Source organism: Cibotium barometz, chromosome 2, assembly GCF_041138505.1.
Source record: "Cibotium barometz isolate CiBa-2024 chromosome 2, ASM4113850v1, whole genome shotgun sequence".
In the NCBI taxonomy this organism is placed as follows: Eukaryota; Viridiplantae; Streptophyta; class Polypodiopsida; order Cyatheales; family Cibotiaceae; genus Cibotium; species Cibotium barometz.
In genome coordinates this window covers 42,998,413-43,025,596 of record NC_141047.1, presented here as the reverse complement: position 1 = coordinate 43,025,596, position 27,184 = coordinate 42,998,413, and the positions used below count along the sequence as shown (strand labels likewise).

The 27,184-nt window shown below is 44.9% G+C and overlaps 1 protein-coding gene across 2 annotated transcripts; it reads right to left on the bottom strand.

Moving 5' to 3' along the window:
• Positions 1–735: 735 nt before the first annotated feature.
• Positions 736–27,184, bottom strand: LOC147641098 (uracil phosphoribosyltransferase-like). Of its 2 annotated transcripts, XM_086818038.1 has the most exons (12): positions 27,009–27,183; positions 26,638–26,757; positions 2,766–2,844; positions 2,603–2,661; positions 2,433–2,510; positions 2,101–2,182; positions 1,936–1,984; positions 1,745–1,806; positions 1,532–1,599; positions 1,281–1,336; positions 1,106–1,153; positions 736–1,002 (listed from the first exon to the last, which is right to left on the bottom strand). In XM_086818038.1, the coding sequence occupies exons 1-12, from the start codon at positions 27,117–27,119 to the stop codon at positions 951–953; spliced, it is 864 nt and encodes a 287-aa protein (XP_086674164.1). In that variant the 5' UTR covers positions 27,120–27,183; the 3' UTR covers positions 736–950. The 2 variants fall into 2 exon arrangements, with proteins under 2 accessions (XP_086674164.1, XP_086674172.1); XM_086818046.1 differs by lacking the exon at positions 2,433–2,510 and having other exon boundaries at positions 27,009–27,184.

The following is a 27,184-nucleotide window of genomic DNA, read 5'->3' as shown; positions in this document are numbered from 1 at the left end:
GTCAATTCTTTGACCGAGTTAATGCCAGCAAAAGGTCAACAAAGGAAGTGGATCCTAATGATGCCAAAGATATAAGGAGCCATAAAGGAGTGCTGATGATGCCAAGGATGCAAGAAGAAACAAAGGAAACAATGTAAAAGCTTAAGCATATCGGCATTATTTTATGGGAATCAACTACAAAAGATGCCAATGACAAGATTAAAGACCATGTAAAACTGAAAGGCTAGACGAACCAAAGATGCACTCTCAAAGCCTAAAGGTTGGATTTTAATGCCTAATGATAGGAAGCCATTTTGGACAAGATCTCCAACGCAGGACACATTTGTAACATTAGATGCCCATGACGGGGTGTGCCCTATGATGTGCATTTTCTATATTTGAAAAATTAAGAGTTAGGGAATAGACTAAGGAAAAAGTGGGTATGGGCATAGGGGACAACTGTTAAAACATTTGTAACTTATGGATATGTATATCAATCAAATTCTCTAAACTCTAATGCATTTTACATGCTTGACTTTATTTTGTGAGCAATTTTCTCTCTACTTTTCCTCGTGTGGCTACTCTTGTTTCTCTCCTTGTGATATGCCCTCGTGGGAATTATAGTTGTATGGTGAGTATTTTAGATTTCATATGAGCTCTGCTATGGTGGTTTTACTTGAGCTTATGGAAACATTTAAGATTTGTGGTGAAGATACTCCAGTACACCTAGGCCATACATTGGAAAACAAGGGGATCCAGCCAAAAGAATTTCACTATGAACTCTTTACAAAGCCCCCTAGCAGGTCGAAAGTTCCATTGTAGGGTAGCCTGACCATGACGGTCAACTCCTTGTTTCTGTGGGCAAAGATGTCATTGTGGCAGCTCAGGCCAGTAAAACATGCACACAAGTCAAAAAAGAAAGCAAGCATGACAAATTCTGAAGAACCTTCCCTGCACAAACCATTGAGGCATTAGGTACCAAAACTTCTATCTCCTGCATCTCCAAGCCCAGGTACAATGAACCTACGTAACAGCAATTTTCATATGTCAGATAAAGTAAAGAGAGACTCAAAGGTTGACAAAAGAACGACTCAAAGACAAAATTCCTGGCAGCGTCAAGCAATACCCTTTCTCATTCAAGGAGGGGTCAATAATCCCAGTATACACCCGCAAACTACAAAACCAAGCAAGTAAAAAGAGATTTTCCATCATGCACATGTTATTATCACAGATATTAGTGGATAGCATTACCACAGATAGCCTTCCAATTTATTTAGCAAAAGGCAGAACAAAATATTCACCCAGGAAACCTCTCCCCCAAAAGTCTCAAAGCTGGTGGAGCTGCTACAGCAGAAACCTGGCAAATCCCAACACGCATGATGTCTTAAAGGTCACGCATCCAATAATCCTTCATAACTCAATGCACTTACTAAGACACCGACTACTGCAATGGACTGTCTGCCTCATAGACTCATAGCCTCAAGTACAGTACTTTCTTCCACCAATAGACATGTTTTTCATGATCCATGCAGTTCATGTGTGAAATCCTTACCACACGAATAAGCTTGTGATCAACATTCCGCTCCTTTAGAAGATCTATGGTGGCAACAATTGTCCCGCCTGCAAAATCATGCAACCATCATTGAACCTTAAGAGTGAGAGATAGAACAGAGTTGAATCCACCAAACATACTTTGAGTTCCATTTACACTGACTTCACTGAGCTTTAAAGAGACAACTAAATTGTAAATTTAGCAGGCAAATACCTGTTGCAAGCATAGGATCAGCTACAATGACACGTGCATTATCCGGAAATTTCTCTGGAAGCCTGTGGAACAATCACAAAAGCTTCTGAAGGACTGGCCAACTCCTAAATTTATACATAGCATAGCATAACTTCTGGCATGCATTAACCAGACATATTAATTGCAGAGAGAAAAAAATCATTACAACTCACTTGTTGAGATAAAGACTTGGCTTAAGTGTGGTTTCATCTCGCTGAAATCCTGTTCATAGGGAAAGCAAATTGTGGCAACGAAATATAAAGGTCACCAAAAAAACAAACAGATAGTCTTTTATTTAGTTGAAAAATATCACGTTCTTTAGCACAAAATGATCATACCAACATGGTAGGTTTGTGTTGCTGGCAGCACAGAGGAGATGTGCTCTACAAGAACGAGGCCTGCTCTGAGAATGGGTATCACCTAACAAAAGAGCATCTCCCAATCACTCCACTCTGAAGTGTGAAAGCATAACATACAGTAAAAAGAATAAACGTATGAATTGTGTGGTAGTATGCAGGGATGTATGTAAGTATAGATTGTATGGATGGTATGTGCGTACTTATGTATGTTTGGATGCATGTACGTGACGATAAGTTCGATCTCTTTCTTGCAAGAAATAATAATCATGTTGTATTATGTGCTTCAAGTATGAAGGAAGCCACTCACTAACCCTCACTGGATCTCTCGGATCAATGAACTCCACATTGGCCACCCCACAAGGTGTTTGTACTTCACCTGTTACTGTTGTCTACATGCACATGTTGAAGTAAAATTTTCATCCACCCATAGCATAACATGTAATGCAAAAAAAGAGTCTCGAGGGCTCAACCAAAAACTCACCAACCAGTCTCTTGAGGCTTCATAGATGAGATATCTTCCAAGCTCTGCCAGAGCACTTTCTAAAGTATAAATACAAAAGATCGACAGCCAATGGTTAACAGCATAGTAAGCAGGATTTAGCAAATCACCTTTCTCTTTTAATTTTTAATTTTTAACCTCTTACTGAAAATAGGAGGCGGGCTCAACTCATTCCGAAGAACAGATATCCAATGCTTGATCAAAGGGTGAGGGGGTACATATACCTATTCAAAAACATCAAGTTGGAAGCTTTCATAAGACCATCCAGACTAGCAATTTAAAAAAAAATTCAGACTTCTCTTGTTTAAACAAGCTCGGTCTGCTTGTATAAAGAATGACCTATACATCAGCTTAAAAAAATGGCAATTGCAAAAAGCATGCTAGCCAAAAGGAGAGAGACTGTTTTCTCCTCCTTTAAATTGTTTTGTAAGTTGATGGCTCTAGAGATTTGCACCATAAATCCAAGTGGGCCTCAGGCATTTTTATGGGCGCAAACACAAGACCCTAATTAAGCAAGCCCTTTCACTTGTCACTACCAACTAACTCGCCAATCTATGAAGATCTTAAACACTAGCCACACAAGGTGGCTTTAGAACAAGACCTCTCTCATCCTATCAGACAAAAGGAGCAATGACATACTCCAAAGGTAGGTAGAGTAGCTCTGTACTCTATTACTATTGGAATGGATTCTTGCCCTCCGCTTCTCACGCTGTCATGTGGCAATCTATTATCCCACATAGTAGGTTCGGGTCAACTTAACCCCTCTATATAGGGGAAAATACCCCTTGGTCTCTCTTCATTGGTGGTCTCATGGGATGTTTGGGTGGGGCCCTTGGTCTCCGCTAATTCCCCACCTTTATTGTTGGTCTCATGGGATCTTCAATTGCCTCCGTCCGCGTGGTACTCTATGGTTTCACGTTCTTTCATGGTATCAAAGCCTTGACGGCTCCTGCTCGGCTTCGGGCTTCGCATCCAGGGGGTGTTGGAATGGATTCTTGCCCTCCGCTTCTCACGCTGCCATGTGGAAGTCTATTATCCCACATAGTGGGTTGGGGTCAAATTAACCCTTCTATATAGGGCAAAATGCCCCCCTAATCCCCCACCTTTATTGGTGGTCTCATGGGATCTTCGGTCGGGGAGAGAGACTTGGCCTCTCTCCACGTGCTATGTGCCCATGGTACTCTACGGTTTCACGTTCTTTCAATTACAAGTCACGTTGAACAATTAGACAATTAACGTCATCAACATCACTCCGAACTCAAAGATCACTATGGATTTCACTCTAAGATTAATACGAATCTTAGAATCAATTGATCTCTACAAACCTTACTGTAAGATTACCCAAACCTTAGAAAGAACACGGAAGAGGATCTTTAAGAAATGAAGCTAATTACTTTCCCCTCTCGTAAAACCTAAGGTAGTCCAATGAAACAAAATCGGACTAACACATCTTGTCACTACGAACAAGACTAATCCCCGTCAATTAAACAACACTATGTGTTGGTCAATCACAATCTTTAATTGTGATACCGTAGGTCTCTATCTTCTCATCATTCACTCACAGTGAACGATAAACATTTGCAATCCCATGTGAGTCGGGCTAGAGTTTAAGTCAAAGGGAGAAACGACATCCTTGCCGAGAACCCATCTCATTGGTGACCTTAACTAAGGCACCACATACCCAACCAAACAAGCACTTCCAATGACCAACTTGAAAAAGAACGTCCAATGACCAACTTGAAAAAGAACGTAAAAGTTTAAAATTCAAAAAACAAGAATTAGAGACCTACGTGCTATGAGCCGAACATGACCAATCCACTATCACGGAACCGACCTCTGTGTGTGTAGGCATATGCTCACTTATGGTAGTTCTATGTGTGAACAGGGCTTAACCAAGGGCACTTTTTCCCATGTGGTTTTTCCCCTTGGACATCAAGTGTGAAAGGACACATATAATATTTTGTACTTCTATATTATATGGATGTGGCACACATGCAAGAGTTGACTTGCATTTTGTGGATACCACACTTTTGGCTCTCTCTCTCTCTCTCTCTCTCTCTCTCATTTCTGTGTGTGAGCTATTCTACCCTGCACACCTAACCCTAATGTGCAGGTTTGTGTGTGCGAGTGTGTGAGTCCAACACCCAACATTTGGTATCAGAGCTGGGAGCTGGCCCTGGAAATCTGCAGCTGGAAGAAATCCTGTGAAATTCCGTCGAAATCTGACGTTCCGTCCGTCGACGCTGTGTTTTTCCGTCACCGTCCGTCCGTCGAGTTCCGTCGCTGCTCCACCGTCCGGCCGCCAGAAATGGGCGGCACTAGTGGGGAGCCCACCACCTCCGCCCAACCTCCCGGGCGGCACCTCCTCTGCAACCGGCGTCCCAGCACAGCCTCCGGCCAGGTGCGCCTCCCACCGGCCGTCCGTTCTTCCCTCGGTGCTCGGTCCCCACCGTCGACTTTGTGTTCCGGCCAGGTGCGCCCCCCACCGGCCGTCCATCCATCTCTCGGTGCTTGGTCCCCACCGTCGACTTTGTGTTCCGGCCAGTTTGCACCTCCGTCGACTCTGTTCCGGCTAGAGCCGTCGACGGTCCACACGTCGCCCCTCCGTTCCGGCCGTCTACTCACGATTGTCGTCTGGCCGCCATCACCCGTTCCAGGCCCTCCGTGCTGGCCCACGGCTCCCGCCTCCGCTTACTTCGCCGCCAGCGGGTCCAGCACCTTCCGATACCGGCTCCGAGCAAACGACTCCAGCGACTAGCTCGTCAACTGCCTGGTGCAGCTAGCCTACGGCTGCCGCCTATGCCTGTGCCATCAGCTCCGTAAGCTTCAGCCCGCTCCCCGTCGGCTGCCCACAACCATCCGCCGCCCTGCAACGACTCCCTCCAACGCCTCCACCTGCAACGACTCTCTTCAACGACTCTTCCGTACTACATCTTCCCGGCTGTGCATCACTGCTGCCCAGGTACCTTTGTTTCAGCAAACAGAAAAAATAAACAAAGAAAACAAAATAAGGTTTGCAGGCAGATTTTGCCAGGAAGATTTGAAAGCTTGCAGGTGGTACAGGATTCAGGCAAATTTGGGGGATTTCTCAATTTCAGGACAAATTGATAAAATTGGGCATGTTGCTTTGCCTGCAATTTGGGGGTTTTTGAAATTGAGGTCAAAATCAGCAAATTGAGCCTCTTTCATTTGCAAAAATTTGGAGCTTTTGTGAAAATTGGCCAATTAGATGCACATTGAAGCGATTGGAGTGCATAAAAATTGGGGATTTTTTGATTGGAGCATGTAATTTGGCATTACAGCTGCGATGTGTCGCGTATGTATACACATTGTGTGTAATTGGACAATTTGGTGCAGGTTTACACTTGCTTTGATTTGCAGGCATCGTTTGCACAGGACATTTGGTTGCCTGGCAGTGCACATTGATGCTTGGTTTGCTTGCAGATATATTTTGTTGATATGGCACAGAATGCTACAGATGTATTTGGTGTGCTCACCCAGGAGGATAAGCTGGATTGATCTAACTACTCCCTCTGGAGTTTCATGATCCGTAATTTGCTGGTAGCCAAAGGGCTTTGGGACATCGTGTGTGGTGATGACACACGCCCACTTACCATACAGCCAGCCACGCCTCAAAGGGGAGGTGCTCAAAGAGCTCCTGATGTAGATCCTGCTCCCACACAAGAGCAGAAGAGATTGGACTCTAGAGATGCACAGGCCATGTCATTGATAGCCCTTTCAGTGAAAAGGACTATTATTCCGCACATTCGTTCATGCAAGACATCGAAGCTTGCATGGGACACATTGGAAGCAATGTATCAGGTACGCAACGAGGCAAGAGTTGCCTACTTGAAGAGACAATTGGATCTTCTTTCTATGGATGAGGGTGACTCCATGGCAGATCATCTCACCAAAGTGAAAGATCTGCAGGAACAATTGCTCAACATTGGTGAGGTTATCCCAGACAGATTGATGGTCACCAACACTCTTCATTCTTTACCGCCTTCCTACTTGGGCTTTCACACCTCTCTCAACCTCTCAATGAGAGGAGGTGGTGATCCCGTCACTTTTGAAGAGCTCGTGGGTTTACTCTTGCAGGAAAAGCAAACAAGAGCAAACTTATCGAGCAACCGTGGTGGAGAAAAGGCATTTACAGCCAAGGATAAGGGTAAAGCAAAGAGCTTTAGGCATGGGGGACAACAGTCTAGCAAGGCTGGTCATGGACAGCCCTCTTCTAGTGGTGAAAAGTCTGACAAAGGGGATGCAAACAAGTCCAAAAAGAAGGGCAAATGTCACTACTACCATAAGCGTGGACACTACATCAGTGAATGTAGGAAGCGGATTGCAAAAGAGAAAAGCAAAGAAGCAGGCAATGCAGTAGCAGACTCTTCTGATAACAAAGCACAGCAATCAGCTAATGTAATCCAGGAAGAGTATACTTTTTTGGTCACATGCACTAGTAACACACCAAGTGCTTCAGACACTGATATGTCTTGCATTGCATCTGACAGACAGAATGCATCATAGTATTTTGATAGTGGTGCTTCGAGCCACATCACTTCATGCAAAGATGTATTTCAGCACTTGGTTTATGCTTCAAATGGCCGCACTGTATCATGTGCAGATCATACCACATATCCAGTAAAGGGAATTGGTAATGTCATACTTATTGCAGCCAATGGTGCCAATATATGTATGAAAAATGTATTGTATGTTCCAGGGATTAAAAAAAATCTGCTCTCCGTCTCAGCCATAAACGACCAAGGTTTAAAGGTTGAATTTGAAGATGGGAAGTGTTTGGTAAAAGACCCATCAAAGGGTTACGAAATAGTCACTTCTGGAACACGATACAAAGGCTTGTATAAGCTGGACAGCCATGACAAAGCCATGACAAGCGCACTTATGATGCAAATACAGTGGCTGCCCACACTCCTGCTATGCATGATGCAAAGCTATGGCATGCTCGTTTTGGGCATGTAAATTTTCAGAGCTTGATGCTTTTGCAGAAGCATCATATGGTTGATAATATGCTGCCTCTTGAGTCTCCACCAAGACATGTATGTGAGGGGTGTATTTTGGGAAAGATGCAACGAAAACCATTCCCCAAAGATGGAGCTGTTAGAGCTGAAAGTAAATTACAGCTCATACATAGTGATGTATGTGGTCCGATGCGGACACCATCCATAGGGGGGCATCTTTACTTTGTCACATTCATTGATGACTACTCCAGGTTTGCTTGGGCTTACCCTTTGAAAGCGAAAGCAGATGTGTTTACATGCTTTCGACACTTTGTAGCAATGGCTGAAAATATGTGTGGATGTAAAGTCCAAACACTCCGCTCAGATAGAGGTGGAGAATACATGTCAAATGCATTCAAGGATTATATGCTTCAAAAGGGCATCAAACACCAATGTACTGTGCCTTATACACCGCAGCAGAATGGTGTAGCTGAAAGGAAAAATAGATCTCTCATGGAGATGGCAAGATGCATGGTGAAAGCACAAAAGTTGCCTCACAAATTTTGGATGGAAGCTATAATGTGTGTAGCTCATGTGTTGAACAGGTGTCCAACAAAAGCTTTGAAAACCATAACACCATTTGAGGCTTGGTATAGCCTAAAGCCAACAGTGGATTATATGCGTACATTTGGGTGTTTGGCATATGCACATGTGCCAGAACAACTCCGAACAAAGCTAGATGACAAAGCAATTAAATGCATTTTTGTGGGCTACAACAATGAGAGCAAAGGATACCGTCTTTATAATCCAACTACACAAAGGATTTTTGTGAGTAGAGATGTGGTATTTGCTGAAAATTCAGAACAGCCCATGTACAGCTTGTATAAAAGCAATGATACAGGCTTACAGGACATGTTTGATGGACTTTTACCCATTGCAATTAGGGGGGATTCATATCAGCCAGCCCCTACACAAGAAAATCCACATGTAGAACATGTGGACCAGCCAGCCATTCAGCCCCCTTCTATGGAAGAAGTGGAAGATCTTGTTAGGGAAGACCAAACAGCCATAGACACAGCCAAGTCAGTGCCAAGATGGTTGCTGAAAACTTTGCAAGAAAGCAAACTTGCAGCTCCACTCACAGGTAGAACAAGGGCTAGTTCCAGCCATGCTTTGAATGTACATCGTGGGGAGTCTGCATTCGCAATGGGTGGTCTCTTTGATTCAGAAGAGCCTTCTTCTTATGAAGAAGCACATGAGAATGAGCATTGGTTGCAAGCTATGCAAGCTGAGATTTCTTCTATAATGAAGAACAATACATGGGATCTTGTGGAATTGCCTAAAGGCAAACATGTAATTGGAACAAAGTGGGTGTACAAAGTCAAAAGAAAGTCTGATGGTACTATTGACAGGTACAAAGCAAGACTTGTGGCTAAAGGCTACTCCCAGAAAAAGGGAATAGATTATGAAGAGACTTTTGCTCCTACTTCGAGAATGACCACAATAAGATCAGTGATTGCATTGGCTGTCCATAAAGGATGGAAAGTGCATCAATTCGACATCAAAACTGCATTCTTAAATGGGGATTTACAGGAGGAAGTATATGTAAATCAGCCCATTGGTTTTGTAGTTCCTGGTGAGGAACATAAAATATGCAGGTTGCACAAAGCATTGTATGGGTTAAAGCAAGCTCCAAGAGCTTGGTATGATAAAATACATGCTCATCTAACCAGCCAAGGTTATGAGAATAGTCAAGCTGAAAGCACATTGTATGTAAAGAAAACCGATGCCGATATTCTCATAGTCATCTTGTATGTAGATGACATGCTCATTACAGGTACAAGCAAAGCACAAATTTCAGATTTCAAAGCTGATTAGAAAGCTGAATTTAATATGTCAGATTTACTATCTCGGCATACAGTTTATGCATACAGATGATGGCATTGTTATGCAGCAAACTAAGTACATAAAAAGTTTGCTAAAAAGGTTTCACTTGGATGAATGTAAGCCCATTTCTACTCCGGTAGAACTAGGTGTACGGCTTACTATGCATGATATTGGAGAGCCTTTTGAGGCCGGCATTTATAGCCAGGCAGTGGGATGCCTCATTTACTTGTGTAACACGAGGCCAGACATATCTTTTGGAGTGTCTTTGTTGAGCAAATTCATGCACAGCCCAGGCACAAAGCATTGGCAAGCAGTCAAACGCATCTTTCGTTATCTTAAGGGTACCCTGGATCTTGGTTTGTTCTATCCCAGGGGGGGCAGCTTGCAGCTTTATGCATACAGTGATTCAGATTGGGCTGGTGATTATGATACCAGGCAATCCACCAGTGGGAATTGTTTTTTTCTTGGCAGTTCATGCATATCTTGGTTGAGTAAAAAGCAACCCACTGTTGCTACATCTACTTGTGAGGCTAAGTACAGGACAGTCTTTACAGCTACAGTAGATTGTGTATGGTTGAGGAGACTATTGGCTGATCTTCGTGAGTGTCAGCAGACACCCACCACCATTCTCACTGATAGCCAGAGTGCTATGGCCGTGGCACGAAATCCAGTATTTCATGCACGTACCAAGCACATAGAGATTCATTATCACTATGTCAGAGAGAGGCTACATGCAGGGGAGATCAGTTTATCTTATTGCCCTACACAGGATAATGTTGCAGATCTATTCACAAAGGCTTTACCTCGAGAAAAGTTTAAAGCTTTCCGCAAAGCTTTGGGCTTACTCTCATACAAAGAGTGATCTGCTACCTTGTACAGGTTCACACTTCCACTACAGGGGGGATTTGTAGGCATATGCTCACTTATGGTAGTGCTATGTGTGAACAGGGCTTAACCAAGGACACTTTTTCCCATGTGGTTTTTCCCCTTGGACATCAAGTGTGAAAGGACACATATAATATTTTGTACTTCTATATTATATGGATGTGACACACATGCAAGAGTTGACTTGCATTTTGTGGATACCACACTTTTGGCTCTCTCTCTCTCTCTCTCTCTCTCTCTCTCTCTCTCTCTTTTCTGTGTGTGAGCTATTCTACCCTGCACCCAACCCTAATGTGCAGGTTTGTGTGTGTGAGTGTGTGAGTCCAACACCCAACAGTGTGTGCAACCAAGGAGATTTCACCCCCTATTGGAGTACTACATCTCCAAAAAAAAAAAAAAAAAGATAAAAACCTACAAAACAAGGAACAATCCAACTTGGTAGCTCCTAGTTTTCTTTCAAACTAGAATTGTCCACCACCGAGCCACAGTAACTCCGCACGCACTACTCCGCCCACGTATCCATGCTACAGTCACTATGGACAATGGAAGAAAGATGATTGAGAGGAATGAAAGGTAGTACAGCTTCCTATTAATTTGCTCAGCTTCCTATTAATTCCCTCGGACTACCAACTATCAAGCCCAACTTGAAGTGTGGTAATGTGATTAGCAAGGAAGCCCAAATTCTCTTTAAGCTTCTGAAGGCAACCTACGAGGGTATCTATGGTTATCACATCATCAACTGTAAGCCATGTCCTCCCAACACATTTATCCTTCACTTTTGGAAATACATGTTTCCCATGTGCAATCACCATTATCCAGCTCTAGTTCAACCTCATCGAGATCCATTTCGAGCTTGGTGGCCACGTCTTGCAAATGATCAACATGTGCATTGATAAGATGGACAAGGAGGTTGTCAATGCAGGAGGGCACAGGAGAATCGGCTCCCTCCGAATGGTTCATGGTGAGGAGAAACTCCAGCATGCATTCCTGGATGAGGATGCCCTATCGCTTCGCCTCTTCTTTCTCACCACAAGAAGCTTTGGAGGTGCCATCATCATCATCGTCCATATAACATACCCATTCTAAATATAGCACATTATGCACAATATGGCATATCCATTGCAAGTATAGTTTAGGCAGTTCATTATGGCTACATTTAGTTATTTTTATCCCTAAGAAGCTGCTAATTTGAGGCAATTGTAAATTAAGCACTTTCTACTCAGGAAATGAGAAAACTGAATTCAAATTTGAAATCTTCAGCACGACAATACTTTGGGTAGAACTTTTTCTCGGATAGCAAAGTGGCCTAAATCAACCCGCGAAGTTTTGAAATCTCGTAGCTTCAAACCAAAATTAGCAGCATTCCGAACGTCCAAACAACGGATGGAAAGTGCACTAAGGATCCCGAGGCAGCCTCGAACAATTTCCCTTTAAAAAACCATGACGACCCAACAGACGCCCCCAGACGCGCACGCGGTGGACCCCGCCACGACCCCTGCTCGGGTGACATACTGTCAAATCCCCACGGATCCCCTCGTGATCGATCTTGGTTCGAGACTCGAATCCTGCAAACAAACGAACAAACAAACAAGCAAGGGGGTGCAGGCCTCACTCACCTCCCAACCATGACAGCCATGGGCAAGCCCACAGTCTTGGCTGTCCCCACCGAGCCACGAGCTGAGCTAACTAGGTTGACGTACCGACCAATCTCCTCCTCGCGACGTCCCATACCGCCACGAAGCTGCCCTCGCGGGCCTCGAGACTACTGCCGGCCTCAGCTGCGTAAAGCAGGTGCACGTCTACACTAGATCCAGGCTCCAAGACCATAGAGCTCTCACAAACTCGCGAGACTCTCTACAATACAATAACTAACCTTGGCCACCCTTTTATCGGCTCTTGGCCGGTCATCGGGCGTCCACACTTGGGCGCCCGCCGCCCGTCCATACTTGGGTGCCCGCCCGTTAGTTTATCCCTAACTCAGCTCGTCAATCAGCCTGCCTAGTTCCAAGCTTCCCCAAGCCTTGAAACTAGTCTTGCGTGCGTGTAGCACACGGTAGGTACACGCTGTGCACATGATGCTACACGCACGCAAGACTAGTTTCGAGGCTTGGGGAAGCTTGGAACTAGGCAGGCTGATTGACGAGCTGAGTTAGGAAAATACTAACAGGCGGGCACCCAAGTATGGACGCCCGATGACCGGCCAAGAGCCTATAAAAGGGTGGCCAAGGTTAGTTATTGTATTATAGAGAGTCTCGCGAGTTTGTGAGAGCTCTATGGTCTTGGAGCTTGGATCTAGTGCAGACGTGCACCTGCTTTACGCAGCCGAGGCCGGCAGCAGTCTTGAGGCCCGCGAGGGCAGCTTCATAGCGGTATGGGATGTCGCGAGGAGGAGATTGGTCGGTACATCAACCTAGTTAGCTCAGCTCGTGGCTCGGTGGGGACAGCCAAGACTGTGGGCTTGTCCACGGCTGTCATGGTTGGGAGGTGAGTCAGGCCTGCACCCCCTTGCTTATTTGTTTGTTCGTTTGTTTGCAGGATTCGAGTCTCGAACCAAGATCGATCACGAGGGGATCCGTGGGGATTTGACACATACGACACCTACAAATGCCTTTCCCAAACACCCGGGAGCTCATTTCTCGCCAAATTATGCACGCATGTATCCACGGGTGCCGCCCAACAACACCCCAGATTCACGAGCGTAGCGCACTAAGCCCTCCCGCCCCCTCCCCCGCCCGGCACGCCCTCCCTACACATACCCCTTGCCACCTTCACCACCCTCTAGACCCTTTCTCGACAAGTGGTGCACGTACCCCCTCCCCTCCTCCCCCCCCCCTCCCCACATACATCCCTTCCAGACGCCTCCTAGACGAGTGGTGCTCTCTCCTCCACACACCTACCGCCCATGTAGCTAGCCCAGATGGCACCCCCACCCAGACACACTCTCCCCCCCCCCCCCCCGCTTGCACTCCCTCCATGCGTAGGCACCCCCTCCCCACACCGATATAAACCCCCCTCCCCTCCCCCTCTAGTAGGTAGCACTCACATAGAGGCTAGGTTCTAGCTCTACAACATGTCCTACACTCCTCTCTCCTCTCTGTAACTTGGTTGAACACAATGCTAATCAATACACTTAAATACACTAAGATTTGAAGGACACTTGCTCAAATACAAGAAGTAAATTGCTGAATTGACAAGAGGCACACAATGAGCCGGAACGGCCGACCCCTCCCTTGAGTAAATTGTATTACTATTGGAGAAATTCAATACATAGCTTCACAGGCATCCATTGCCAAATCCTCCATGCCAATGCATATGAAATTCAGCATTTAGAAAACAATGGTATGTCGATGTAGATCACCAAGGAGCTGCCTTGATGCCCGGCCCGACTTCAGTGCCCATATTCTCTACCATTGGCTCTATGTTCTACCAAGCAAGGTAGCAATATCTTCAAGAGCACATAGGACAAGAGAAATACTACACAGGGCGGCTAAACAAGGAGTCTTGCCCTTCTACTGAGTAAGTAATGACAATACATTGTCCAATTACCTTACTAGTCTTCATAGAAGTTGTTGCAAGCGGAAGCCTTCGCGTTGGAAGCTTTAGAAGTGTTGATATCTTCGATTTGCCGCAATCCTTCGCGACAAAAGTCTTCAAGAGGATGAAGGGAACCTTGGGAAAGCTTCCCCTATGGTTCAACTTGAGAAAGGAAGGCTGAAATTAGGGTTTTCAGCAAAAAGACCAGAAATTACAGCAAAAATGAGAGCTGTTTTGCTGAATTTCAGTCATTAGGAGTGAGTAGGAGAGTGATTAGCACTTGGAAACACTCTTGGAAGCTTGGAAAACACCCTAGCAAGTTGGGTATGGCTATGGAGAGCTTGGAAATGGAGAGAAATGGTGAAAAAACAGAGTTTTCAGCCTCCAAAAATCCTCATGAAGAGAAAACACGAATTTCTCTTAATAAGTAAGTGAATTGGGGTCCAATCAGGTGAAGGGACATGGGGAGATGCCCATTTATGAGTAAAAAGGGAGGATCAGGTCCTGGACATTGAGTCTTGTCTGCCTCGGGACTTCAGTGAGTGTGAACTTGGAAGCGGTCATAATTTATAAGTGACTTTTGGGCGCCCAAACTTTAATGAAGTGGGAACGCACTCACTTATAAATATTGGCTAAGTCCTAAGGGCTATTTGAGCCTAGATTGGGTAATACTTACCACCTGTTCACATGCCACACAACCATGTCAGCAGACAGTTTCACACGCACGGTTCACGGGCGGGCGTCCCCTTACCCGGAACTACACATAGGTCATGCAGGCATGAAAACAGCATGCAATTTCATTTGCAGGCAAGCACATAAAGATGCTATGCAATGCAGCATTGGCATGAGCAATTTCCGTTCATGAAACCATATAAGACCAGGCGTTTCCAGGCAAGTATACGCAATACCAGACCCAGTGGAAAGCCAATCCTCCAGGCGTTTCCGGGCATGTACACAAAGGCACAAGTCCCAGCGGAAAGCCAAGTCCTCCAGATATTCCGGGCATGATAACATCAAGTCCCAGCGGAATATCATATCCAACTATACAGCATGACACGTGTCAATCACCTGCATAGGCATATTCCATAAGCCATGGACACCAATCCAATATGTACATAGTGTGAAAGCAAGAGTGAACCATTTGGGTGGCCAAATGGTGACATTAACTCTCCCCGTGTGAAGAGACTTAAAGTCACCCTCTTAGCCTCTCCTAGCCAAGACTAGACGTACCCAAGCCTCACTCTCTTGTGAGCCATCGACGAAGGACACCCTCTCCAAACCCCCTCCCCCCCTCCACATAATAAGAGAGTTAAAGGTGAGCTTAGACTTATTCTCATTTGGATTCAGGCACGCTTTTGGAAGCCGAAACGGTGTCCGTTTTCAAATCCGTTTGATCTACTTGAATCCTCTCTCTCCTATTGATCCTTAGCATTTCACACCCACCCCACTCTTTCTATTCTCCACAAATAAAGGCACTACCATGGCACCGAAACGCCACCGAATTGAGGAACTATGCGACATTTAAGACGCAAAGGAGAAAGCACACGTCCATGCAAATGGCTTTGCTCCTTCTAAGACGAATCGTCATGCAAACGATAACCACGTTGGCCATATTTTTAATTCGTTTAAAGCAACTTCTTCCTTTTGACTCCGGAATAGCTTATGGTTCTTTTTTTTTCTCTTGTTAACAAGGATTGTAGCTAAGAAGATCATCGTTGTCCGATGTTGTTTTCTTATTGCTTAATGAATTATTGAAAAGAAGAGAATGTTTTCTTGGTTTCAATGGATATGTTTGTTGGTTTCATTGCTAATCTACAGATACATCTTCTCTCCTACTTAGCTAACTCTGCCCTTGCTTGCGTAGTTGGCGGGCGGACACAGTAGCAAGCCCAAGAGTCAACCGAGGGAAATCCCCTCTTATGCCATTGGGAATTGGATTTCCACCCCGTGAGGGTGGACATGTGATTATGGATGTCGCCTAGCTCTGCGGGCCCAAGCTAGTACGGTGAATTGGCCCACCTCAGGAGTGGACGTCCCCTCTAAGGAGCAGGAGGGTTTGGTACAAGCTGCAGCGCCTGAGGGGTGACAGGTCGTCTTGGCCCTCGCCGACAACGATGGAGTATGGTCCATGGGGTACGCACAGCTAGTTGAGACTGAAAGACCGAATTCTAGATCATTGGTGGTTTGGTTTTGGTTTGGATATGTGTCAAATCCCCACAGATCTCGTCGTGATCGATCTTGGTTCGAAACTCGAATCCTGCAAACAAACGAACAAACAAACAACAAGGAGGTGCAGGCCTGACTCACCTCCCAACCATGACAGCCGTGGGCGAGCCCACAGTCTTGGCTGTCCCCACCGAGCCACGAGCTGAGCTAACTAGGATGACGTACCGACCAATCTCCTTCTCGCGACGTCCCATACCGCCACGAAGCTGCCCTCGCGGGCCTCGAGACTGCTGTCAGCCTCGGCTGCACAAAGCAAGTGCACGTCTGCATTAAATCCAGGCTCCAAGACCATAGAGCTCTCACAAACTTGCGAGACTCTCTATAATACAATAACTAACCTTGGCCACCCTTTTATAGGCTCTTGGCCGGTCATCGGGCATCCACACTTGGGCGCCTGCCTGTTAGTTTATCCCTAACTCAGCTCGTCAATCAGCCTGCCTAGTTCAACGCTTCCCCAAGCCTCAAAACTAGTCTTGCGTGCGTGTAGCACACAGTAGATACACACTGTGCACATAACATACTCCCCTTCCTCTAAGAGCTCACTCCTGAGCTCACTAAAAAGCCACGGTAATCTCTCTGAAGAGTAGTCAATGTCTCCCATGTAGCGTCCTCCTCAACACGATCCTTCCACTTGATCTTGTATTCCGTGATAAGCGTATTACGTAATCTTTCGTTCACGAAATCCAAGAATCTTTTCAAGTTCGTGCGGAACAAATGTCATGTCCTCGACATCTATAATTTCTTGAGGAGTAACTAACTAATCTGCTCCACCCAGTACTTCCTTAAGTCTACTGACATGAAATACGGGATGAACTTTCACATGAGAAGGCAAATCCAATTCATATGCAACTGAACCAATCCGTCGTGTAATACAAAATGGTCCACAGTATCTAGGAGATAATTTCGGAGATCTACCTGTCTGTAAAGTCTCGGAATCTTTCGGAACTCGCAAATACACTATCGTTCCTTCAGAGATCTCTCTCGGTGAACGATGTCTATTAGAATAAAACCTGTCTCGGTCTTGAGCACTTCTAATAGATTCCTTTGCAACTTGTAACATGTCCTACATATCTTGCAAAAAATTACGTGCTGCATCATGCTGAAGTCCTGAGAATCCTACTGTAACAGGTGATCTTGGTTGAAAACCATACATAAGCATGAAAGGACTAAAACCTGTACTCGTATGCTTAGTACTGTTATATGCAAATTCTAACATAGGAAGATAATCCTCCCATGAACTCTGTCTTTTGGATACATATGCTCGAAGCATATCCTCCAAAATTTGATTCACTCTTTCAGTCTGGTCATCAGATTGAGGATGATCTAAGGAACTCAAATTCAAAGTTATTTCCAACTTCTCAAAAACAAGTTTCCAAAAATCACTCGTAAACTTAGAGTCCCTATCACTGACTATGTCCTGTAGTAACCCGTACAGTCTAAACAATTGCTCGATAAACTACCGAGCTAATTGCGTAGCTGTAATAGTCTTCCGGGTCGGTAAAAATCTAGCCATTTTTGTCAAGCGATCTACCACAACCCAAATAGAATCGTGGCCTTGATGTGTTCTTGGCAATCCGGTAATAAAATCCATGGAAATACTTTCCCATTTATTACCTGGGATTTGCAAAGGATGCAACAACCCAGCCTGTCTAAAGCGTTCAGCTTTATTTGCCCGACAAATCTGACGCTTGAGAACATAATCTTCTACATACCCTTTCATCTTCGGCCAATAAAAGTGTGTTTCACTAATGATAGCGTCCTGTGTACCCCAGGGTGTCTAGCAGAAGGGGCGTCGTGACACTCCTTAAGAATCTTGGACCTAATGTCCGGGATCTGTGGTACAGTGCGAATCATTAAGGAGCTCTGACCAGGTGCTCTTGTGCTAAGGGTGTACATTCTCTGTTAGAGCAATTGCATCACACGGAACAGTAAACCATTCCGAATCATCCACTGGTCTCCTGCAGCCTGAATGGTAGACTGCTCAGTCATCGAGTCTTGGTCAATCAAGGAGCTCCCGTCCTGGATCTTCTGCCAAAATGGACCAAAATAACTATCAGTCCTGCAAAGCCCTCTCAATGACTGAAATAAGTCAGTAGAAATCGCGGTGAACGACAAAGAATTCACCTCTCTAATCCGACTAAGCGCATCGGCGATACTATTCATGGACCCTTTCCGATAACGGATCTCATAATCAAAATCTTGCATTAACTCTGCCCAACGAGCTTTCCTTCCTCTCAAATCATCCGCATCACACACATACTTGATTGACTGATGATCAGTCAATACCACAAACTTAGAGCCATATAAATAATGTCTCCAAACCTTGAGAGCATGAATCACAACATAAAGCTCCTTCTCAAGAGTTGGCCAACGAGATTGAGTGTCGTCTAGCTTTTTACTTTCAAAAGCAACCGGTCTACCATCTTGAAATAAAGCAACCCCAATAGCATAGTCACTGGCATCAGTTTCAAGAACATAAGGCCGACTAGGATCTGGTAATGCTAAGATAGGTGCTTCCTTGACTTTATCTTTCAAAAGTTTGAAGGCCATATCCAAATCGTTATTTCCAAGTGATAGGCTGATTTGACTTACGTCCACGATCTTTCAATAAGTCGGTCATCGGTAGTGTGAGCTGAGAGTACTCCCGTACAGATTTCCGAAGAAAAACAACAAAACTGAGAAAAGAACGAAGTTGTTTCACTGTTCGTGGTATAGGCCAGTCCAAAACCTTCTGAACTCGGTCATAGTCAATGCCCAATCCATCTCTAGTGATCTTGTGTCCCAAGTAAATGATGTCGGTCATAAAGAACTCACATTTACTCAACTTAGCATATAGTCGATTCTGTCTTAAAATAGCTAAGACAATCGTGAGGTGTCTGACATGATCCTCAAGAGTACGACTATATATCAAAATATCATCCAGGAACACCACCACAAATTTTCCCAAATGTTCACGAAAAAGATCGTTCATCATTTGCTCGAAAGTGGCTGGAGCATTGGTTAACCCAAAAGCTAATACGAGAAACTCGTAATGGCCATACCTAGTCCAAAAGGCGGTTCTTTCGACATGCCTTTCATGAATACGTATCTGGTGATAGCCAGTACGTAAATCTATCTTCATGAAATATTTTGCTCCTGCTAACCGGTCAATCAGGTCATCTGATCTAGGGAGAGGATAACAGTTCTTAATGGTCAGCTTGTTCAATCTCTTGTAATCTATACACATTCTCCAAGTATTGTCCTTCTTTCTCCTAAGCAACACAGGTGCACCCCAAGGTGATTTACTTGGACGGATCTGGCCCATCCTCAAATAATCTGCGAGTTGTTTAGCCAACTCATCTTCCTCAGCTTGGCTCATCCTATAAGGTGGAATACTGACAGGATGAGCACCAGGGATCAAGTCAATACGATGATCTACTACCCGTTCAGGTGGTAAACCCCTTAGGAAATACATCTTGAAATGAATCAGAAAGCGGTATACAAAGAAGAATCCATTATATTTCCAAAATCAATTGTATTTACAAGAGGTCCCTGAGAGGGATGGATACAATCACCTAAAATACTATACTTGGTGTCCCTATGCTGAAAAGAAAAAATATGACTAGACCAATCTATCTGGACGTCAAGAGTCTTAAACCACTCAATCCCTAATAACAAGTCTACATTTTCCAGATGCATAACATAGCATTCCAGAGTATCTTTGTAGTCCTGAATCTGGATTGAAAGCATCTCCACCTTGCGATCCCAAACTTGCCTCCCCGCGGATAGACGTACCTCATAGGTATGGTCGCTGAGTGTCGTATCAAGACTCAATTTCTGCACAAGTTTGTAGTTAACAAAGTTATGCGAACTACCAGGTTCTAAAAGAATGTGAATTTTATGGCCATTCACTTCTCCATAAACTCGGAGAAGATCATGCAAGCCAAATACCTTAGAATTGAACAGACAATCAGAACAAGTACTAGGACGAGAAAGTACAATAATTGACGTACCTGTCAAAGACAACTGGTTAGCTGCCTTTGGCTTGGGTCCGGCGTTTGTCTTGGTACCCTTTTGCTTTGGGCACTCATTACGCATGTGTCCTTTTTCTTCGCAGATAAAACAACGTCCTTTCTTCTTGAGCTTTAAAGCCCTAAAGAGTCGTTTCTTCTTCGCTGGTGTCGAACTTGAATTCTTCGAAGGTTGGTCCGAAGACTTGCCTTCAGTCGTGTTAGCCATAGGTGCAGATAACTTTCTTTTATGCTTGTTCCCCTGCTCGGTAACGGGTTTCGACTTGGAAGAGACCATCGTATCATCATAGATACGAGCTGAATGAATGGCCTCGTCCAAAGTTTTACATTTGTTATTTTTAACCTGTAAACGGTACGAGTCGGGTAAACCAGCTACGAAAAACCCCAAAAGAGTAGTGGGATCCATCTTTATAGCTTTCATCTGCAAGTCACGAAACTTTTGGAGATAGACCTCATAAGTGAGGTGCTGCGAGGTCATAGTCAAAGCTGAAAACCGGACAACAACATCATAGTCATCCTCTTTCTTGAGGAATTCTTTCTTGAAGATATCTTCAAATTGTGCCCAAGTCGTTGGCTTAGGGTTGAGTTCCTTCCACCAAAGCAAAGCTTTGCCGGACAGGAAACCTGCTGCTAATTGGATCTTCTTTCCATCATCATATGGATGAAACTAAAAGTGAACTTGCCACTTATGTAGCCATGTGTCCACGATCTCCTTGGTTCGCTGCTTCTGCTCGCCCCCGAACGGTTCCGGAGTAATGTTGGGACCTAAAGCTGAAGCCAAGGTATCCATACCCGAGAAAGTAGAGAGCGTAGTGGTCAATAGAGCAATGGAGTTCTGCAAAGCTTGCATCTGAGCTGCGATTTGTGCCCGACGTTCAATCGAAGAAGCTTCGAGAGCTACTTTGAACTCTTGGAAATCTGATTTTGACACAAAATCGTCAAAAAGATCGGCATTGGTACCTTCCGTAGCCGGCAAGCCTTCGCATTCCACGAGGGGCTCCAACTCTGATTCTTGGGTCGACATCGTGAAGAGGATACGTGGAGAGAAAATTCAATCTTTGCACAACAAAAGTGCGAGTGAACTTGAGAGCTTGAGAGCTTGAAAACTTGAGAGATGTGTGGCAAGAAGCCCACTTGAGGGGGTTTATAAAGGTTTCCCAAAAGCCAAAAAATCTCCAAAAGCTAGGCTTAGCTTTTGCTTTGCTTTTGTGTTTTTTTTTCTTGAATATATATATATATATATATATATATATATATATATATATATATGGATATATATATTCTATACTCTTTAAAAAAAATAAAACACCTTTGAAACCTTAGAAGGGGGGGGGGGGCTTTTAAAACTTTTAAAAAAAATATATAACTCCCAAAAAAAAAAAGCTAAAAAAACGTAAGCTTTCCTAGCTTTTTTCTTTCCCCCCTGGATTAGCGCCGTCGGCGGGTTGGCTGCCGTCACAGGAGCTGCCTGTGTGAGTCATCCTGCCGGCGCCACCCTGCCTGCTCCGTCGGCTGCTGCCAACAGCTGCGCTTCATGCCAGCCTGCGTAAACGCCGGCCTGCTGTGCGTGGTTTGGGCGCCGGCCTGCTGTGCGTGGCCTGGGCGCTAGCCTGGCCTGGGCATCAACCCGCGCCTTGTCTAGCCTGGGCGCCGGCCTGGCCTGGGCACCAGTCCGCCTGGCCTAGCCTAGGCGCCTACGTGGCTTGGCTGCCTGGCCGCTTGGCTTGGTAGGCCTAAGGTGCCTTCAGCCGACTGTAGCCCAACGCCCCGACTGTAGCCCAACGCCAGCAACACCCGTCAGCTCACAAACACGCCAGCCTGCAGCGCCTCTTCTCACAACCGATCTCTCTCTCAAACATTCAACGAAAAGCAACGTGCTTTTTTTTCTTTTTTCTCTCTCTACAGTACATGCGACTGCACAACCGATTCAGGCCTCTTCTTCATGCAAAGCAACGACCCTACTAAACTACCATCTCCCATCAACATGGGTTTCTTTGATGAAGAAAAACACATACTGAAACTGAAAACTGCAATATGCACAGAAAAAACAGCAAGCTTTTTAACACATACCTTTCTTTGACCTCTTCTTCTCTACCTACCAACTTGCTCGTTCACGAGGTATGCTCTGATACCATTGTCAAATCCCCACGGATCTCCTCGTGATCGATCTTGGTCCGAAACTCGAATCCTGCAAACAAACGAACAAACAAACAACAAGGGGGTGCAGGCCTGACTCACCTCCCAACCATGACAGCCGTGGGCGAGCCCAGAGTCTTGGCTGTCCCCACCGAGCCACGAGCTGAGCTAACTAGGTTGACGTACCGACCAATCTCCTCCTCGCGACGTCCCATACCGCCACGAAGCTGCCCTCGCGGGCCTCGAGACTGCTGTCGGCCTCGGTTGCACAAAGCAGGTGCATGTCTGCACTAAATCCAGGCTCCAAGACCATAGAGCTCTCACAAACTTGTGAGACTCTCTATAATACAATAACTAACCTTGGCCACCCTTTTATAGGCTCTTGGCCGGTCATCGGGCGTCCACACTTGGGCGCCCGCCCGTCCATACTTGGGTGCCCGCCCGTTAGTTTATCCCTAACTCAGCTCGTCAATCAGCCTGCCTAGTTCCAAGCTTCCCCAAGCCTCCAAACTAGTCTTGCGTGCGTGTAGCACACGATAGATACACACTGTGCACATGACATAATGTCTATGGACATGGATATGGAAGCTTGGATGATCAGGTTGCTAACCCGGTTTCAAGATCTCTTTTGTGAACATTTTACTGTAAGAACTATTTGATATAAATATTGTTGTTTTCAAAGGGCTGTTTTAAGGAACATTGTGGAACTTCTTTAATTAAGAAATTTGCTTTTATATGTTTCACAATGTGGTAGAACCTAATTAGATAACAAAAATGAATGGATGAGTGCGTGGAAAGTGGGTGGATGGATGCCTCAATGGCGCCATCCTATGGATGAGTGGACCCGATGAGTTGGGTAACTTTTCAATAAATTTATTTATTACGATCCATGGTAAGAATAGGGTCCCAACAAGTTCCGTTTTAGAGGAATGAGCCAACTATAACGGAAGGACAGTCGTAACTCGAAAATCTTATCAATCATGAATACTGATCAAACACATGAACATGCCAGAGAAGAGAGAGAAGAAGACAACTCTACAGAGTACACCACACTAGGGACCAGAAGATGGGCTGAACCCCCTCCCCTCCACCCTTTATGGTTAGATTACCAAAAAGGAGTCTGCTTTAGATACAACCTTGCAGGTGCCCAATGATTCTCAACTGGCTAGCACCTGATTCTTCCAATATAAGATGAAAACAGTAACAAAACATATGCTAAATTCGATGTTCCTTCAGAGAACAGGAGAGCTTTCCCGGCTTAGAGCACATGCCGGACAACCATGGACAGCCCACAGCATTCCCACATCATCCCGGGACAACCCTCTAATGTCATCTCCAACCCTGCCAAGCCCATAGAGCAAATTGACCAGCCATGAGGAGGCTAAACCAGCAGTTGACCAGCCTCAAAGCTCCCAGCAGTAGTCGACCAGCTCTCAGGAGTCTCAAAGGAAGTCGGCCAGCAGAGATTTCCATGCCAGAAGACAACCGGCAAGCTGAATGAATTCCCCACACAAATTGACCAGCCTTCTGCTCTAAAAAGATAAGTCACCCAGCAGCTTTTTAAGGCCTGTTTACAGACGGCCAGCACAAGGGAAGCCTCTGGTTCAGTCAACCAGCTCCCACCAACCACCTGGATGATACAAATCTTAACGACTAATAGTAAAACAGCTCCAGATCAGGTCGGCCAGCTTCACCAAAGGGTGCCAAAGCGTCCCCGGCACTTGAGGCCTATGTGACAAAGCATCTCCTACCAAATTCTTCTTGCTTGGAATATGCAAAATCTGAAAATGAAACATGGACACAAAATTTGCCCACCATAGATGTTTCTTAGAGAGTTTAGGTTGTGTGAGAAAGTGCCATAAGCTCTGATGATCTGTTTTAACCATAAATTAAGCCCCCAAAAGGTAATGTTTCCATGTTTGTAGGACATGAATAACGACCAATATACAATTCTGCATGTTGTAGGCAGCGGCTTTCAAAAGCCACTGCATGTCCCTCTTGATTCAAAAGAACCTCCAAACAATCTCTACATGCATCACACTCAACCACAAAGCGTCTATGCAAATTTGGAATAATCAGAACAATCCCTAAGATAATGGCATCCTTCAACTTTTGGAAAACTGCTCTTTCTGAATCAGACCAACAGAAAACAACTTTCTTCTTCGTTAAGTCATGCAACGGAGAAGCCAAGAAAGCGCAGTGTCGAATAAATTGGCGATAGTAAGAACATAGGCCAATGAAACTCCAGACTTGATGAACATTTCGAAGCTTTGGCCAGTCCTTAATAACTTGAATCTTTGCAGAATCCATGCGTACACCCTCTTTCGAAACAATATGCCCCAAATAATGGATCTCTTAACAAAAAGAATTCACTTTACTTTCCATTAATGAAAAGCTTGTGTTTCCTAAGCTCTTCAAACACAATGGTGAGGTGTTCTTTATGCTCAGCCTCACTCTTCAAAAGATAATAATATCATCAAAGAAAGTTCCCGTGAATTTGCGGTGAGGTCTAAAAATTATATCCATCATTCTGTTGCTGAAAGGAGTGGGAGCATTTTTAAGACCAAATGGCACCACCGAATATATATACCTAGATGAATCCAGGAACATGCCCAAATTCACCTTTTAGAAACATGCATGCTATATACTCATGGTTGTCAACCCACAAGACTATATAACTATCAACTCCATTATGCGAAGTATGGACTAGATACTACGACATCCCCACTAACGTCATCACTGCCCAATAGTGGGTGTAGAACTCTGTATCAAGATATGCTCTCACACACGCACTCCACACACACACACACACACATAAGAGCATATATTCACACAAAGCCCTTCGTACTGAGTTTCTGTCAAACCTCCAGAGATGCAAGGCAGGCTCAGCCATAATGAAGCCTAGCACTAAGGGAAGCAGCAAATAGAAAGAATTAGTACAGCAAATCAGTAGTTGATAGGGCAAATGCACTGCTAAAGATAGAAAGAATAAGCACAATATCAACTAGCCACAACTCGAACGAAAACTTCACAATGTGAAATCTGCATGTCCGCTAATACAGATGAAAGCCCTTCGTACTAAGTTTCTGTCAAACCTCCAGAGATGCAAGGCAGGCTCAACCATAATGAAGCCTAGCACTAAGGGAAGCAGCAAATAGAAAGAATTAGTACAGCAAATCAGTAGTTGATAGGGCAAATGCACTGCTAAAGATAGAAAGAATAAGGCTATAAGCACAATATCAACTAGCCACAACTCGGACGAAAACTTCACAATGTGAAATCTGCATGTCCGCTAATACGGATGAATTATATACCTAGATGAATCTAGGAACATGCCCAAATTCATCTTTTAGGAACGTGCATGTTATATACTCATGGTAGTCAACCCACAAGACTATATAACTATCAACTCCATTATGCATAGTATGGACTAGATACTACGACATCCCGACTAGCAGTGACGGGAGGCCTGCCCGGACCAAGGTGACATGGAGAGTGATCATTCAACCACGACGCTGACTGCCGTGCCCAACACGGCGGTTAGCAATGACGAAAGGCCTGCCCGAGCCAAGGTGGCATGTAGAGTGATCATTCAACCACGATGCTAACCGTCGTGCCGCGTTAGGCAAGCTAATCGTTAGACGACTCCTCCTCGGTGGTGAGCCTTGGAAGGACATCCTCTTGGCCCAAATTTCAGCCCGTACCCTGAGCCTAGGGACCCCTGGCCACCGAGTACCAGATGGATCTTCACAGAGATGAGGGCTCGCCGATTTAGCCCAGCTTTTGAGAAAAAATTTGCAGTCATCTTACTCCGAGCTTGGGATCACCTCAAGCTGGCCCTTAGGAAGCTAACTCTGATAGCCTAAGAGGAGCGTATGCGGCAACCACTGATCTGGAACCCCCTAATTTGTTTACCCAGAGGCCATATGTTGGGGGCCCAACCTCATGTATCATGGGGCGCGTCAAGCACATGGTCTCATAGACCCTTTAGGCCTTCTGTAGACATTAATATCGCTTCTCTCTCTCTCTCTCTCTCTCTCTCTCTCTCTCTCTCAACAAAGGTAAGGGCCCCCTTGTCAAGAAATCCTTCTCTTGCAATATGGTATCACCAGACACCATGATGACTTGAAATTATAAGCCAAAGTATAATAACCTCCACGTGGTCACCCTATTTGTTTATAGCAAAACTACCTGTATGGGGAGTAAAGGCCCTCAAAAGCAAAACATTCACTAGAAGTATTACGAATGATTATATTTTTATTTACTTAAAAAAAGAACACAATGTACTTAAGCATGCAATGCTACAGGATATATTAATTCACTTAAAATCAACAGAAATTAAAGAAATGTCAAAAAAGCTTGGAGTAACATCAAGATATACCAGCAACTGGTCATCGCTGATTCTTCGACTTTCGGTGGCAGATGCAGATCTCACAACCCACCTGCGGTCTCTGTGCTGAAAAGCTTCGGATGTCAAAATGGGGAACCTCAAAGGTGTGGACTGTGAAGACATGGACGAAGAGCTCACATCAAACTAGGGGAGAACCCTTTCTTGCCAAGAATGCACAACTTTTTATTTTTATTACGAAGTAACCCAAGAAAGCACAGAAACCCTAATGAGATAATGCACGTTGCCCAAAAACCGTTCGTGGACAGAAAATCCTAGAGCAAGGATGCAGGTTACGCGGAACAGCGAATGGGTTACTCCGGAAAAGACCATAAATCCTAGAAATAACCACTCTAGAGTGTTACCCTAGATTGCTGCTGCTGCTGCTGATGGATGGGCGACCGAGGAGGCGATGGGGGAAGACGCGCAGCCGGGGAAGACGATGTGGAGGACCCCAGTAAGCCAAAAGCTGCCATCTCTCTCTCTCCGTCTATCTCAAATTTTCAATCTACTATCCACTTCCACTTCCACTTCTACTATC

Bases quoted from the DNA above. Each gene is read 5' to 3' on its own strand.
- LOC147641098 (XM_086818038.1), bottom strand. From the start codon at position 27,119: ATGGCAGCTTTTGGCTTACTGGGGTCCTCCACATCGTCTTCCCCGGCT. The intron at 2,845-26,637 runs GTATATCTTGAT...GTTTTTGAATAG, and splicing joins TCAGCGATGACCAGTTGCTG to GTATATGTACCCCCTCACCC. The intron at 2,662-2,765 runs GTAAGAGGTTAA...TTTATACTTTAG, and splicing joins GAGCCCGCCTCCTATTTTCA to AAAGTGCTCTGGCAGAGCTT.